The sequence below is a fragment of the Narcine bancroftii genome, chromosome 5 (assembly GCF_036971445.1).
Source record: "Narcine bancroftii isolate sNarBan1 chromosome 5, sNarBan1.hap1, whole genome shotgun sequence".
Taxonomy (NCBI): Eukaryota; Metazoa; Chordata; class Chondrichthyes; order Torpediniformes; family Narcinidae; genus Narcine; species Narcine bancroftii.
Window position 1 is genome coordinate 120,959,491 of NC_091473.1, and position 14,960 is coordinate 120,974,450.

Here is a 14,960-nt window from a genome sequence, read left to right on the forward strand (position 1 = left end):
CTGGAGTTCACCGTCCGGCCACTACTCCATCACGTGACTCCTCAAAAGGTAACCTTCTTCAGGAATAACCAAAAAATCAGGTTAATGTCTGAAGAAAAAGATGGTGGGAGAGGGGAGGTGGCGAGGAGTGAGGAAGGAATCAACACAGGCTAACAGGTAAGAGGTCATAGTTGAGAGGGTAGAAGAGACCCAAACAAAGCTGAGAAGTGTGAGAGGCAGAGGGCTAAGAAGGGTATGTTTGATCAGAGAAAGGAAAGGATGTAACTCTGGAATTGTAGATTCCTGCCACCTTTCAAACAGTCATTGTCAGTTTGTATGATTTTATAAATGAGCCTCCATCTTAAATCTCTGGATTAAATGTACATTCCCTGCACACCACCCCCCCATTCCCAAAAGCATCAACCATTGCCAAAATGCTTCCTCAAAACAAAGTGGGAAAATAAAGGTTGGCAAAGGTCATCTAGCAGCTACGGACGATAGAATTCGTTTAGGATTCAAGGTTATTGGAAAAGTAGTGGGAACATATTGGGAATGATATGGGTCTTGGGGAGATGGGTCACTGAAATTGACCTTGTATCGAAACACAGCTTAAATACAATAAGATGAGTGGCTCTGTTTAGAGAGACATTTGGAGTTCGGCAGGGGGGGGGAGGGTGCAGGGAGAGGTGAGGAAGAGGACTGGAGGAAGCTAAAGGCATGCAGAGTGCTGGTAGGGATGAGAGGTTGTGTGTGGAAGGACAGAGAAGAGATGAGGTTAGCCTGGAGAGATGTGGGATAAGATAGGTGGTGGGGAATAGAGCAATTGGGAGTTGAACTGAGTAAGGAGATGGAGAGTGGTTGAGGGATTGGCAAACTGGGATGTGGGAGTAAAGTGCTAGAGAGTGAAGAAGGGTGTTAGAGAAACAATAAGGGAAGAGGACGGTGGAGGGGGAGGGGAATGAATGAGGTTGTAGGGGGGGGAAAAGTGAGGAGACTGCTTTTGACAACCTTTGTTCTATATTGGGGTGCTATCCTATAGTTTTGTTTTTCGAGGTAATCGGTTGGCCTTCCATTTTATGACCAGTTACATACAAACTGTTTCATGGTATAATGCAAGAGATGTTTTTGAATGATGGATTATTTATGCCTCCCAGTTGAAGCAGCCATTGGCCCTCTGGCCAGAGATGTGGATAGCTTGACATTGTGCATGAAAGCCTTGTTGTGTGAAGACATGTTCCATTTGGACCCCACAGTGCCACCACTTCCCTTTAATGATGAGGTAATGTCTGAATTGAATGACATTTTTCTTTGCATGTTTGTCTTGGCTCTCTGATTTCCAAACCTTCTGCTGCTCACAATAATTATTATGTTGTTTACTTGGAGAAGTACCTTGTAGGTATTGACCTTTGCATTATTCTATAACATCACTGCTGAATGATAGTGAATCAGGGTTTTTAAAAAAATAAATCTGGTGGTTTTATAGTCACTGTCACATGACTAACGTTCCATTTGAGATGTACTTAATTATCTGACATTAAATTCCACAGTTGCTTTGCTGGGATTCAAACTTGACGGGCCAGAGTTCCTTCTGACTACTAATCCAGTAATATAACCACAAGGCAGTAATGCCTCTAGCAATCATTTTCTTTCATGGGTAGAAAATCATGAAGAATAACATAGAACACCACAGCATAGTGCAGGCCCTTTGGCCCTCGATGATATGCTGACCCATATATTCCCTACCCCATAACACTTTGTATTTCATCCACGTGCCTGTCTCTTATAATGCACCTAATATTTCAGCCTCCACCAGCATCCCTGGCAAGGCATTCACAAATTTCTCCTTCTTTTAAAAAAGACTTACCCCTGATATCTCCCCAAAACTTCCCTCCTTTAACTTTGTACAAGTGCCCTCTGGTATTGGCTATTCCTGGCCTGGGAAACCGGTGCTGGCTGTCCACCCTATCTATGCCTCTCATAATCCTGTAGACCTCTATCAAGTCTCCTCTCCTCCTTCTACACTCCAAAGAGAAAACTCCCAGCTCTGCTAACCTTGCCTCATAAAACTTGTTTTTCAATCCAGGCAACATCCTGGTAAATCTCCTCTGCACCCTCTCCATAGTTTCCACATCCTTCCTATAATGAGGTGACCAGAGATTTGTAGAGTTGCAACATGATCTCTCTATTCCTGAACTTTATCCCCCTATTAATGAAGCCCAACATCCCATAGACCTTCTTGACTATCTTATCAACCTGTGCAGTAACCTTGAGGGATTCATGGGTTTGAATCCCAAGGTCCCTCTGTTCATCCACACTCTTAAGTAACCAACATTAACCCTGTACTAAGCCTTCTGGTTTGTCCTTTCAGAATGGATCACCTCACACTTATCCGGATTGAATTCTATCTGCCACTTTTGGCTATATCCTCTTGTAATCTTCAACAACTTAACAGCTCTATCTACAACTCCTCCAACCTTCATGTCATCCATAAATTACCCTTCTTTCCACCTCCTCATTCATTTATAAAAATCATAAAGAGTAAGGGTCCCAGAACAGATCCTTGCAGCTCTCCACTAGTCACCGACCTCCAGGCAGAATACTTTCCTTCCACGACTACTCTCTGCTTTCTACCTGCAACCCAATTTTTTAATTCACACACCCAAGGTTCCACTGATCCCATTCCTCATGTCCTTCTGGATGAGCCTCTCGTGGGGGACCTTGTCAAAAGCCTTGCTAAAATCCATGTAGACCACATCTACCGCCCTACCTCATCAATTTCATTTTTGTTACCTCCTCAAAAAAAAACAATTAGGCTCATGTGGCATGACCTTCCCTTCACAAAGCCATACTGACTATCCTAGAGTAGACTATACTTCTCCAAATGCTCATAGGTCCTATTAAGAATCCTATCCAATAGTTTGCAGACCACTGACACAAGGCTTACCAGTCTATAATTCCCAGATTCTCCCTATTACCCCTTTTAAACAAGGGGTCTACATTTGCCATTCTCCAATCTTCCAGCACCTACTCTCTCTTCTCTCACTTCCCACAGCGGCCTGGAGTGTATCGCATCCAGCCCCATGGACTTACCAATCTTGATGTGTTTAAGAAGATCCAACACTTCCGCTTCCTTAATCTCCACATTGTCCAGCACCATATTTTGACCTCACAGTGATCAAGGTCCTTTTCTCTTGTGAATACTGATGCAACATATTCATTTAGGACCTCCCCAAACTCCTCCGCCTCCAGGCACATGTTGCCTCCTTTATCCTTTAATGGCCCCAGCTTCCTTCTCATCATCCTTCTGTTCTCACATATGCATAGAATGCCTTTGGGTTCTCCCTAACCCTACTTGCCTAGGCCTTCTCATGTCCCCTTCTAGCTCTCCTAAGTCCTTTCTTAAGCTCCTTCCTGATTACCATATATTCCTCATGAGCCCTTCCTGTTTCCTGCTTCCTATATCTAACATGTGCTTCCTTCTTCCTCTGGACTAGGTGCCACATCCTTTTCATCAGCCACTGTTCCCTTTTCCGACCATTTGTCCCAGTGGGACAAACTATTCTGAATCCAGCACATGTGGTCCCTAAACTTCCTCCACATTACTTCTGTGGTTTTACCTTTAAACATTGTTTCCAATTTACTCTCACCAGTTCCTGTTACATCCCTTCATAATTAGCCCTTCCCCAGGTAAGCCCTTAGCTATTTTGTCTGTTTTCATCCTTTTCTTATAGCTATGCTGAAGCTCAGGGAGTTGTGGTCACTCTCACCAAAATGCTCCCCACCAAGAGGTTCACCACCTGACCAGGTTTATTACCCAGAACCAGATCCATTATGGCCTCTCCTCTCATCGGCCGGTCCGCATACAGTGTCAGGAACCCTTCTTGAACACACCTGACAAATTCAACCCCATCTATTCCTCTTGTAGTCAAGAGGTGCCAGTCAATATTAGTGTAGTTGAAATCACCTATAACAGCTAACCTGTATTTCCTGCACCATTCCAAAATCTGCCTACTTATTTACTTCTTGGTGACTGGAGGGCTATTTGGGGGCCTATAGACTACACACAGGAGTGATATCTCCCTTCATATTTTTGACTCTCAAAAGCACCTACTCAGTGGACACTCCTTCTGTAGCATCCTCCTTTTCTATAGCCGTGATACTATCCCTGAACAGCAATGCTACTCCACCCCCCCCACACCTTTTTCTACTTCCCATCCTATTCCTTTTAAAACACCTAAACCCCAGTACTTGCATTAGCCAATCCTGTCCTTCCTCCAGCCCATTAACGGTCACAACATCATAGTTCCACGTACTGATCCATGCTACAAATTCATCCCCTTTATTCCTAATACTCCTCACATTGAAATAGACACATTTCAACCCATCTAACTGGCTACATTTATGTTTTGTCCCCTGCCTGTTCTTCCTCACCAACTCAGAACATCGTGCTTTTGTCCTACCCTAATCTCTGCATTCACATTCTGATTCCCAATCCCCTACCAAACTAATTTAAACCCTCCCCAACAGCTTTAGCAAACCTGCCTGCCAGGTTATTGGTCCCTTTTCAGTTCTGGTGCAGCCCATCCTTTTTGTACAGGTCAGTCCTTCCCCAGAAGAGATCCCAATTATCCAGAAATCTAAATCCCTATCCCAACTCTTCAGCCACACATTCATCAACCACGTTTTCATCTGCAACAACTTCCTGTTCCTACTCTCTCTGGCATGTGGCATGTGGCGCAGGCAACAATGCTGAAATTACCAGCGTTGAGGTCCTGGTTTTTAATTTCTTTCCTAACTCCCTATATTCCCTCTTCAGGACCTCATTTGTACTGTTATCTGTGTCATTTTCCCCCACCTGGATCACCCACCCCTCCAGAATGCTATGAACCTGATCAGAGACGTCCCCGACCCTGGCACCTAGGAGGCAACATACCACCAGGGAGCCTCAATCTTGTTCACCAACTCTCCTAACCAATGAGTTCCCAATGACCATATCTCTCCTCTTCTCCCCCCCTTCCCTTCTGAGCCAAGGGGCCGGACCCTGTGCAAAAGACGTGACAACCTCAACGTTCCTGGTAGATCATTCCCCCTCCCCAAAACAATATCCAAGACAGTATACTTGTTGAGGGGAACAACCAGAAGGGTGCTGTGCACTGTCTGCCTCTTCCCCTTCCCTCTCTAACAGTCACCCAGTTATTAATCTCCTCACTTTTAGGGGTGACTGTCTCTCTAAAGTTCCTCTCCATCACTGCCTCTCCTGTTGTAAATGTGCTGAATATTTGTACTGTGCAAGCGTTGTGTGAAATACAAGCTTAGACCCAGAGAGAAATGACAGACACCAGAACAAACCCTTTTATTTGCAATTAGAGAACTATTTATAGTATTTACAATTCCCTTTATCCTGAGGAGCTCTCACGAACCACCTCACACACGTGACTGGATTAGTTGATCGAAGGCTAAAGTCCCGAGAACACTCACTCCTTGTTACGGTGGGGTCACTATGTTTAGGATGTCCTAGCATCTGCCTCCTGAATGATCCTGAGTTCATCCAGCAACAGTTCCAGTTCCTTAACGTGGTCTCCCAGGAGTTGCAGCTGGATACATCTCTTGTAGGTGTAGTCATCAGGGACAATTGTGCTGTCCCAGATTTCCCACATCCTGCATTCAGAACTTGCAACTGCCCTAGCTGCTGTCTACATGAACCCTTCCTAATTTAATTTCAAAGATCTTTCCTTATTGGAATCAAGTTCCCCCAAAGCCTCTTAGTCCCATGCCTACCTTGAGCTATGCACACCCACTGGCTGCTCCACTTCAGCTACTCTTCTTTTTATTTGTCACTACCCCTTATGCAGGTACATAATCCTTTATCTGGACATCTAAAATCCGGAAAGCTCCAAAACCGACATTTATTTCCTGGTGCTGGAGGGAGAGAGTGAAACTGCAGCGCGACTAGGTTGGGCGGGTGGGGGGGGGGGGGGGGGCAGAGAGATGGCAGCGCAATTTGGGTGGGCAAGGGAGGAGAGGGGGAGAGAGATGGCAGCATGACTTGGGTGAGCTGAGGGTGAGAGATGGCAGTGCAACTCGGGTGGGCGAGGGGAAGAGAGATGACAGTGCAATTCGGGCAGGCGGGGAGGGAGAGAGATGGCAGCGCGACTGGAAGGGGGTGGATACGGCAGCACAATTTGGGTGGGCTTAAATCTGGGGGCAGCTGGCTTTTGTTCTGAAATTCAGAACACATTCTCCTCCAAGGGTTCTGGATAAAGGATTGTGAACCTGTATTAATTACTCCTCCCACCAATCGCCTTTCTGTTTAACCCTTAACTTTCTTTTTAAAGGTACTCCCCTCCCGACAATCCCAGCTCTCTCGATTCCCATGCTCCTCTATCAGTAAGTCTGTGCTTTTCAAATCTTGCTTCCCACTGCTTGAGTCACCTGACCTAAATTGCCCAATCAGCTGCTTTCTGCTGAGTTTGATCTTTTCAAATCTCTCCTCCAACTATCTGGGTCATGTGACCTTGATTGCCCAATATTTTGCTGAGTTCTTGTCTGTTTCCAATTTAAAATGATTCTGGCAATTTGAACTTTTAAACTGCACTGAACTTTTCTTCACACACTTTGCAAAAGCACTTCTTTTGTTTATCTATACTCATTTTAATTTCACTTGTGGCTTTACTTGCTTATTCAGTGAGTGGGTTTGCTGATTAGAGTCAAAACACAGATTGTTTAAGTAACAAAGTAATACTACAGGGAAATTGGTCCTTGGGGCCGACTTGTACATGCCAACAAAGTTGCCTTTCTGATCTAGCCTTATTTCCTTGCGTTGACTACATTTCCCTAAACCAGCCATTCTCAAAAGGGGTACTATGGTTCTTCCCCCCCCCACCTTTTTAAATTTTTCCCCTCTCACCTTTAATCTATGCCCTCCAATTTGAGAAGTCCCTATTCTGGGGGGGGGGAGGGGTGTTGAAGGGAAGGGAGAGAGACACTCACATACTTTTCCCCTTATTATTTTCGATACTTCTGTAAGGTCTTCACTGGGGAAAAATCCAACTTCTCCTTGTAGCTCATGCCCTCCAGTTCCAGTAATATATCATCGAGAATCTTTCCTGCACCTTTTCCAACTTATTGACACCTTTCCTGTAGCTGGGTGATCAAAACTACACAATATGCCAAGCGTGGTCTTACCAACTTCTTGTACAGTTGTAACATGACATCCCAGCTCCTGACTAATGAAGGCAAACATACTCAATGCCTTCACCCTGCTTCCTTGTTTTTATGGAACTATGTACCTGTACCCCCTTTGTCTCTCTGCTCTCCACTCTACTGGGCCCAACCAAGCATAAGTACTAACCTACCAAAATGTAACATCTTGCACTTATTGGGTAACATTCCATCTGCCCATTTACTCTGTCTAGATCCTGTTTTAACCACTTTTATGGTCTACCATTACCAGTAAATTTGGGGTCATTTGTAAATGTATTAACCGTGCTAACTACTTTATCATCTAATATTTCTAACAAAAAGTGGACCCAGCACCATTCCCAGCAGTATACCACTGATCTCGTCTCCAATTAGGTAAGCAGCCCTCTATTACCATCCTCTAACTCCTTCCACCAAGCCAATTTTGTGCACAATAGATTACTTCACCCTGGATCCCATGTGGACCTTCTGGGCCAGCTATCCAAGTGGGACCTTGTCCGTGCGTTAAACGTTCGCCGCCTGCTGCCGTCAATCCTCTTTGTCAATTACATTTTCTAGTGTGATTTCTCATGCACAAAGCCATGCTATCTCCAGTCAGTTTTCACCTTTCCAAATCCAAGTAGGTTCTGCCCCTCAAAATCCCCTCCAGTAATTTCCCTACCACTTATGTTAGGTTTATTTTTGGCAGTTTATTTTGCCGGTTGCTTAAATTCTGGATAATGGGGGTTTTTACAACAAGTAGGATCTCCTGTATTTTACCTGCTGAGCTATATCCTGTCAGCTTTTTGTCCTTATGATTTCTCTCAAGTGCACTCCTACAACTGTAATACTCTTCAAGGGATTGACTTGATCCCAACTGCCCATACCTCCCTCCTTTGTCCTTCCTAAAGTCTCCATATTTTTTGTCCAGCAGGGTTCCCAACTCCTGCCAGGCTCGTCTTTCGCTCTTAAGGGATAACACGTTCCTGCTGCTTTCCCGATCTCGCGTTTAAAAGCCTGCCAGTTGTCAGCCATCCCATCAGCTGTAAACAACCTCTTCCAATCAACCTTTGCAACCTAATCCCTTCAGAATTAGACTTGCCTCCATTTGTGGACCAGTCCCGTCTTCTTGCATAACTACTTTAAAACTAAAACAATTAAGGTCGCTGCCTCCCCACTTCAATCACTTGCCCTGCCTCATTTTACTGCTGTATTAGGTCGACTGGCTGGACTGCTTGCACAACAAACTTCTTCACTGCACCTCTGTAGATGAGACCATGAACTTTATTGTGTAATTCGGCCAGTCATGAACAGCAGCTTGGACTTTGCTCAGTAACTCGCATAGTTGCCTATGAGAAATCAGACCAGATCATAGGGTGGCCAACATTGCCTCATTACAATGGTGGGGGGGATTGCTGGTAGTTGGACAGAGAGATGCCAGATTGTTGACCAGTTGAGGGAGAGGTGATGAGCCTCAGGCTGTAGCGATTCATTGTATTGGGTGGATTTATTCCAGAATCTGGCTGTCAGCAGTTTGATTGACTTTAACAGAAATATTGACTATTTTAAAATATTTAGCCCTTTATGTAATGTATATTTAAAAAATATTTATATTTTAATATTAAGACATATTCCTGCCCAGGAGCTCATGCTGCCCAATTACCCCCAATTAACCTACAACCTTGGTATGTTTTGAACAGATGGGGGAAACCAGAGCACTTTGAGGAAACCCACTCAGACATGGGGAGAACATACAAACTCCCTACAGACAGTGCCAGATTTGAATCAAGTTGCTGGTGTTGCACTAACTGCTACATCAACCGTGCTGCCTGAGCTACGCTAACTGTGCTGCTATACATGTACACAAAGCCTGTGGGGTGTTAACTTTGGCGGCAAGCTGATCATTAAATTGTAGCAGAACTGATACAAGATATATCTGTCTACGTGAAAGCTACCAGCCTGTGGTTACCTCATTCCTCTCTATCTCAGTCTTCCTACTGGATCTACATTTATTTACTCTTTTCTGGAAAGAATTATTTCATGAACCAATTTATTTAAAAAAAAATTATTTATAAAAGCTTGCCCAGCTCAGCATTTAAAATTCATTCTTGTCACGTTGGATCTGCTTATTTCCCTTTAGGTGTATTCCAGATCCAAGCCGCTGAGAATAGGTTATTATGAGAGTGATGGGTTCTGGATTCCCACTGCCAGCATGAAGCGAGCAGTCATGGAAACCAAGCACCTGCTGGAGGAGGCTGGTCACACGGTGGGTGAGCAGACATATGGTGTAGGACAGTGGTTTCCAAACTTTTTCTTTCCATTCACATACCACCTTAAGAAATCCCTATGCCATAGATGCTCTGTGATTAGTAAGGGAATGTGAATGGAAAGAAAAAGTATGAAAACAACTGTTTTAATCGTACTTACTTGACTCGTTATGTGCATGGTTTCATAACTCCAAAGCAAATGGGCCAATGACAATTTTTCTCAAGCAAAATATTTCAGTAACAATTGGGCCCAGAGCAGTGATTCTCAACTTGTTTCGCCACTCACATACCACCTTAAGTAATCCCTTACTAATCACAGAGCACCTATGGCATAGGTGAATGGAAAGAAAAAGTTTGAAAACCACCGGTCTAGGGAATCGTAACACAGAAACAGGCCCATCAGCCCATCTAGTTCTGTGCTGAACTTATTATTGTGCATAGTCCCATTGACCTGGACCCAGGTCATAGCCCTCATTACCTCTCTCAGCCATGTAACTGTCCAAATTTCTCTTGAAATGTTGATATTGAATCTGCTTCCACCACTTCTGCTGGCAGCTCACTCTACACTCTCACCACCCTCTGAGTGAAGAAGTTCCTCCTAATGTCTCACCCAACCTCTGGGAAAAAGCCTGCTTGCATACACCCTATTTATAGCTGTCATAATTTTATATAGCTCTTTCAAATCACCCCTCCTTCTACAACACTTCAGGGAGTAAAGTCCTAACCTATTCAATATTTTCATATAACTCAGCTCCTCAAGTCCGAACTTGCACTTAAGGTTTTGGTGGTGGGGGGGGGGGGGGGGGGAAGATGTTTAAAGAGGACGTGCAAGAGAGTGATTGGTGTCTGGAATAGGCCGCCAGGGGTAGTGGTAGAAGTAGATGTAATATTAGCAATTAAAAGGCTTCAAGATAGGAACTTGAATAGTGTGATACATATCATGGGTAAGCAGCAGAAATTTAATTTGGCATTATGTTTAGTATAGACATCATGGGCTTTCTCCTGTCTGTATGGTTCCATATTCTAATCATCACACAGCTCATTCCCTGTTAGGTCAAGATTACATCCTTAGTGCACCTGAAAATTAGTTTAGTTAATACATTTAAGTCTAATAGTTGTTGTAAACCATGCAAATGGAACCAGTTTTAGGAATCCTTAATTACATGTTATAGACTTTAAAAATAGTACAGTAAAAACAATGGTATCCAGCACCTCTGGGGATTGGTAGTTGCAGGGTAAGCAAATTTTCTGATTGCTTGAGATTGCAAATTAACGACGAGGCTCAACAATTTTAAGCATCCGTATTTTTTTTCCTGGTTGCTTGAATTCCATATGATGGGTTTTTACTGTATGTAATCATTTAGGTTGGTAAAAGAAATTGCATATTTTTCCAATAGATTTTATTACTTTTCAGCTGTATTGACTCCACACTAATGTTTTGATTCCTTTTTTCCAGCTGGTTCCTTTCACACCTTTAAGAACATCATATGCATTTAAGGAGTATGTACTGAAGGGTATTTGGGCAGATTGTGGCTTCTTAATCCTTGAAAATCTGTGAGTGTTATTTTGATAAAGAGATTGTGGACAATGCAGTATTTTTCCGTGCCATTTTAAGAATTTGGCTTACAATCGTACTCAAGGGCAGCACGGCTGGCATAGTGGTTAGTGCAAAGCTGTTACAGTGCCAGCGATTCAGACCGGGGATCAAATTTGGAACTGTCTGTAAGGAGTTTATGTTCTCCCCATGTCTGTGTGGGTTTTATTGGGGGATCCGGTTTCCTCCCACTGTTCAAAAATCAAAACGCACCAGGGCTTTAGGCCATTGGGTGTAATTGGGTGGAATGGGCTCGTGAGCCAAAAGGGCCTGTTACTGTGCTGTCTGTCTTGTGGCAAAGGCAGCAACAAATCCATCCACTCCAACTGTTGTGGTTTCCATGCCATTGGTACTCATTGGATGATTTGTGAAGTGGTGTGCACTTCTTGGAGTGCAGCATTAAGTGCACGTTAAACAAATACATGCACAGACATCTTCGCTCCGTTCTCTCTGAGGACCACTTTCCAAGAGCCCGTAGGAATGAAGACCATTATCCTCGACCTTGAGGGATGACAAAAGGTTCCATTATTTTTATGTAATACTACATTTAGAATGTAGCATGCATGAAACTCTTTTAACATTGTCTACCGTAAGGCAGACAGAGACTCGCCACTTTGTCCAGCACCCCTCACAGAAACCTATGGCACTTGGTGTTCCAAGGCGGTCTCCCCTCCAAGTACTGACCAGGCCTGTGCCTACTTAGCTTCCGAGATCAGACAATCTCAGGCATATTCAGGCTATTAAGTGCTGCAATGAGTTGAGAAGGATAGTTGTCTAATTGGAGACGAGGAGGGATTGGGAGCTGAAAGAAAGGAGATGGGTAGAGAAAGAGAGATCAAGGAAGATGGTTAACAGAAATTGGAGGTCAATATTTTATTGTCTGGTTGGAGACTGCCGAGGCAGAATACAAGGTGGTGTTCCTCCAATTTGCTGGCAGATTCAACTTGGCAATATATGAGGCATGTCAGTCTGGCAGTGGGGTGTAGAATTACAGTGGTTGATGGCTGGGAAGTTCTTGCTGTTGCAGCGGATGGAGCGAAGGTGCTCAAGAAAACTATTTCCTGGTCTGCGTCGTCCTCCCAATGGAGGCTGTATCAGGAGCACCGGATGCAGTAAATGATCCCTACAGAATCATAAGTAAAGTGTTTCTTCACTTGGAAAGACTGTTTCAGTCCCTGAATAGTGGTGATGGAGTGTTATGTCTCTGTGTTATTTGGGAGGCTTCTTAAATTACTTAGAGATGCAAGATTCAAATAACAAAAGAGACTTTTATTTACTGATGCCTTCCACCATCTCAGGAAACTGTTCACACACTCACATAGACATGTACATACGCCCCCTCAGTGGTTCACTACAGTTACTGCAGTGAGAAGAGTGTATTTTTACACGGTTACAAAATAGTTCACATTGTCCTGACTAAATAACAGGGAGGAGGTGGAAGTGTAGCACTTCCTATGGCCACAGGAGTAGGAACCAAGGTGGGGGTGGGGTGTGGGGGGGGGGGGAGTTGATTAGAAGGGAGACACTGAAGGAGCAGTCCCCACAGAGAGCAGGGAGGGGAATACGTGTTGAGTGGGGGATACCATTGTAGGTGGCAAAATAAACATGAGGCTGTCAATTATCGAAAGAGACTGTTATTTTTATTTACTTGAGGCTACTTTTTCTAGTTTGTTTGTATAATCAGCTTTTGATATTTTGTTGCTTATTGTATAGTGAAAAAACATAATTTGGTGTGATCTGGAGACTTCAAATAATGCTTAAAGATGTCAATAATCTATGGGTATTTGATAGATCTTGATGTTTGACAATAGATGCTTTTACTGATCATATAGCCACAAACGAACCTGCAGCTGACGTGGACATTTATCCCCTCCATAAATCTTCGTCCGCGAAGCCAAGCCAAAGAAGAAAGAAGACATGCAAAAAAAATAACACTAACTCATTTTACTTTGCATTTCTCAGCAAAGGTGACATCATTGATCATAATCTGAAAGATATCTTGTATACATTCAAGGTTCCTGCAGTGCTAAAGAAAATCTTATCCTTCCTTCTGAAGCCTTTGGTAAGTAAAACAAAATTCAAAAATCCACTTTAATTTAAAAAAAAGTAAGGCCTGAAATAGATGAATAGTATGGATCTTGGGCATTTAAAAGGTGAAGCAGTACTTGCGTGCACTTCTTCCAATCTGGTGTACTGCTTATTTACACTGTGGCCTCCTCGTCATTGGAGAAACCAATGACTATTTTGAGGTACTCCCACTCAGTCCCCAGAGGTGACTTGGGATGCAGATTTCAGATTTATTGTCTGAGTACATACGTGACATCACATACAGCCCTGAGATTCCTTTTTCTTTTGATCTATGGGACTCCCTGTCATTCCTATCCCACTCTTCTAATAATGTTCGATGGAGGCCTGAGAAATAGCATACTCAATTTGAATAATTTTTTTCTTTGGGAAGTGGTAGCGAATTCTACAGCTTCAGGTAACCTGCCCTCTACAACAATCCTATCCATGTGTCTATCCAAATTTTTTCTTAAACATTGCAATAATATCTGCCTTAAGCACCTCATCTGACAGCCTTTTCAATACTTTCACTCCCGTATGTACATGTATGTAATTTTATACACTTTTCTGAGATCATCCCTTGGCCTCCTGGGCTGCAAGGAATAAAGCCCCAGCCTACTCCCTATTGCTCAGGATCCTGAGTCCAGGTAACATCTTTTTTTAAACTTTCTCTGAAACCCCTCTAGCTTGACAACATCTTTCCTTCAGTAGAGTGACCAGAACCAAACACAGTTCTTTAAGTGGGGCCTCATCAATTCTTATACATCAATAGCATGACCTTTTATAATCAGTAATCTGACTGAAGGTCATTGTGCCTTTTTGACCACTCTATTTACCTGTGCCATCACATTCAAGGTACTCTGTATCTGTACTCCTGGATTCCTCTGCTCTACAACGCTCCCCAGATCCCTACCATTCACTGTGTGGGTCCCACCTTTCTTGGACCAAGAACCGATCAACCCACCAATGTGCATATCTTTGGTGCGTGGGATGTAACAGGAAGACCTAGAGGAAGTGGCGTGCTCATAGGAAGAATGTGCAAACTCCACACAAACGGCATCTGGGTCCTTGGCACTGTGAGGCAGCAGTTCTACTAAATGCATTACTGTACTGGCCAATGTGTTGCATTTTTACTGCCTTTATTGACTTGTGGACTGAATGATTTGTACCCAAAATAATCCTAACCTCGTTGTATGAGAGATATTCCTTTTGTCCTATTTAACTTGCCTCTACCTTCTCTGCAACATTATATTAGGTTTCTTGCTCTCGGTGGATTCTGCTGAAGAGTCTTCAACCTGAAATTTTTGCTGTTTCTCTTTTTACAGATGCTGTCTGACCTGCTGAGTATTTCCCAAATTCCCTGGTTTTTTACTTTCAGTTTTCCAGGATGTGCACTAAAAAATCACCACCAAAAAGGAAGCTGTTTGGCCAAAAAAAAGACAGAATTTTTATCAGAGTAAATAAATGACCTTTTAAGCCTTTTTTAAAAACTTTTACTTCCTATATCCCACTCCTGCCAGTCTCGTCTGTGCTCCTCCCATATGCCAAATACATGGCTAGTGTCTTGTTGCTATTCGACCTATTGTATTAATTGCACCTTCCACCCTGCACACAGCACCTTTCAGCTGCTCCTGTTGGGAAAGAGATACAGGAGTATAGGAGCCAGTACCACCAGGCTGAGGAACAGTTTTTTTCCACGGGCAGTGAGAATGCTGAATGACCAAAGGAACTGCTCACACTACCCATCTGAGACTCTAAAACTTACAAAACTATATTTATTTTTTTGTGTATATGAATGCCGTATGTGCCGCCATATGTCGTGAATAGGACATCCCGGAATTTCCATCTAAAACGCAAGTTTTGAGCCGTATTCTTTG

At 43.4% G+C, this 14,960-nt stretch overlaps 1 protein-coding gene across 2 annotated transcripts in view; it reads left to right on the forward strand.

Annotated features, from left to right (window-relative positions):
- faah (fatty acid amide hydrolase) overlaps window positions 1–14,960 on the forward strand; it is a 64,352-nt gene that overhangs the window by 19,792 nt on the left and 29,600 nt on the right. For both annotated transcript variants that reach the window (XM_069938935.1, XM_069938936.1), the window contains exons 7-10: window positions 1,134–1,258; window positions 9,299–9,424; window positions 10,882–10,979; window positions 12,982–13,081. In XM_069938935.1, coding sequence (XP_069795036.1) covers window positions 1,134–1,258; window positions 9,299–9,424; window positions 10,882–10,979; window positions 12,982–13,081 — 449 coding nt within the window. The remainder of the gene's footprint in view (window positions 1–1,133; window positions 1,259–9,298; window positions 9,425–10,881; window positions 10,980–12,981; window positions 13,082–14,960) is intronic.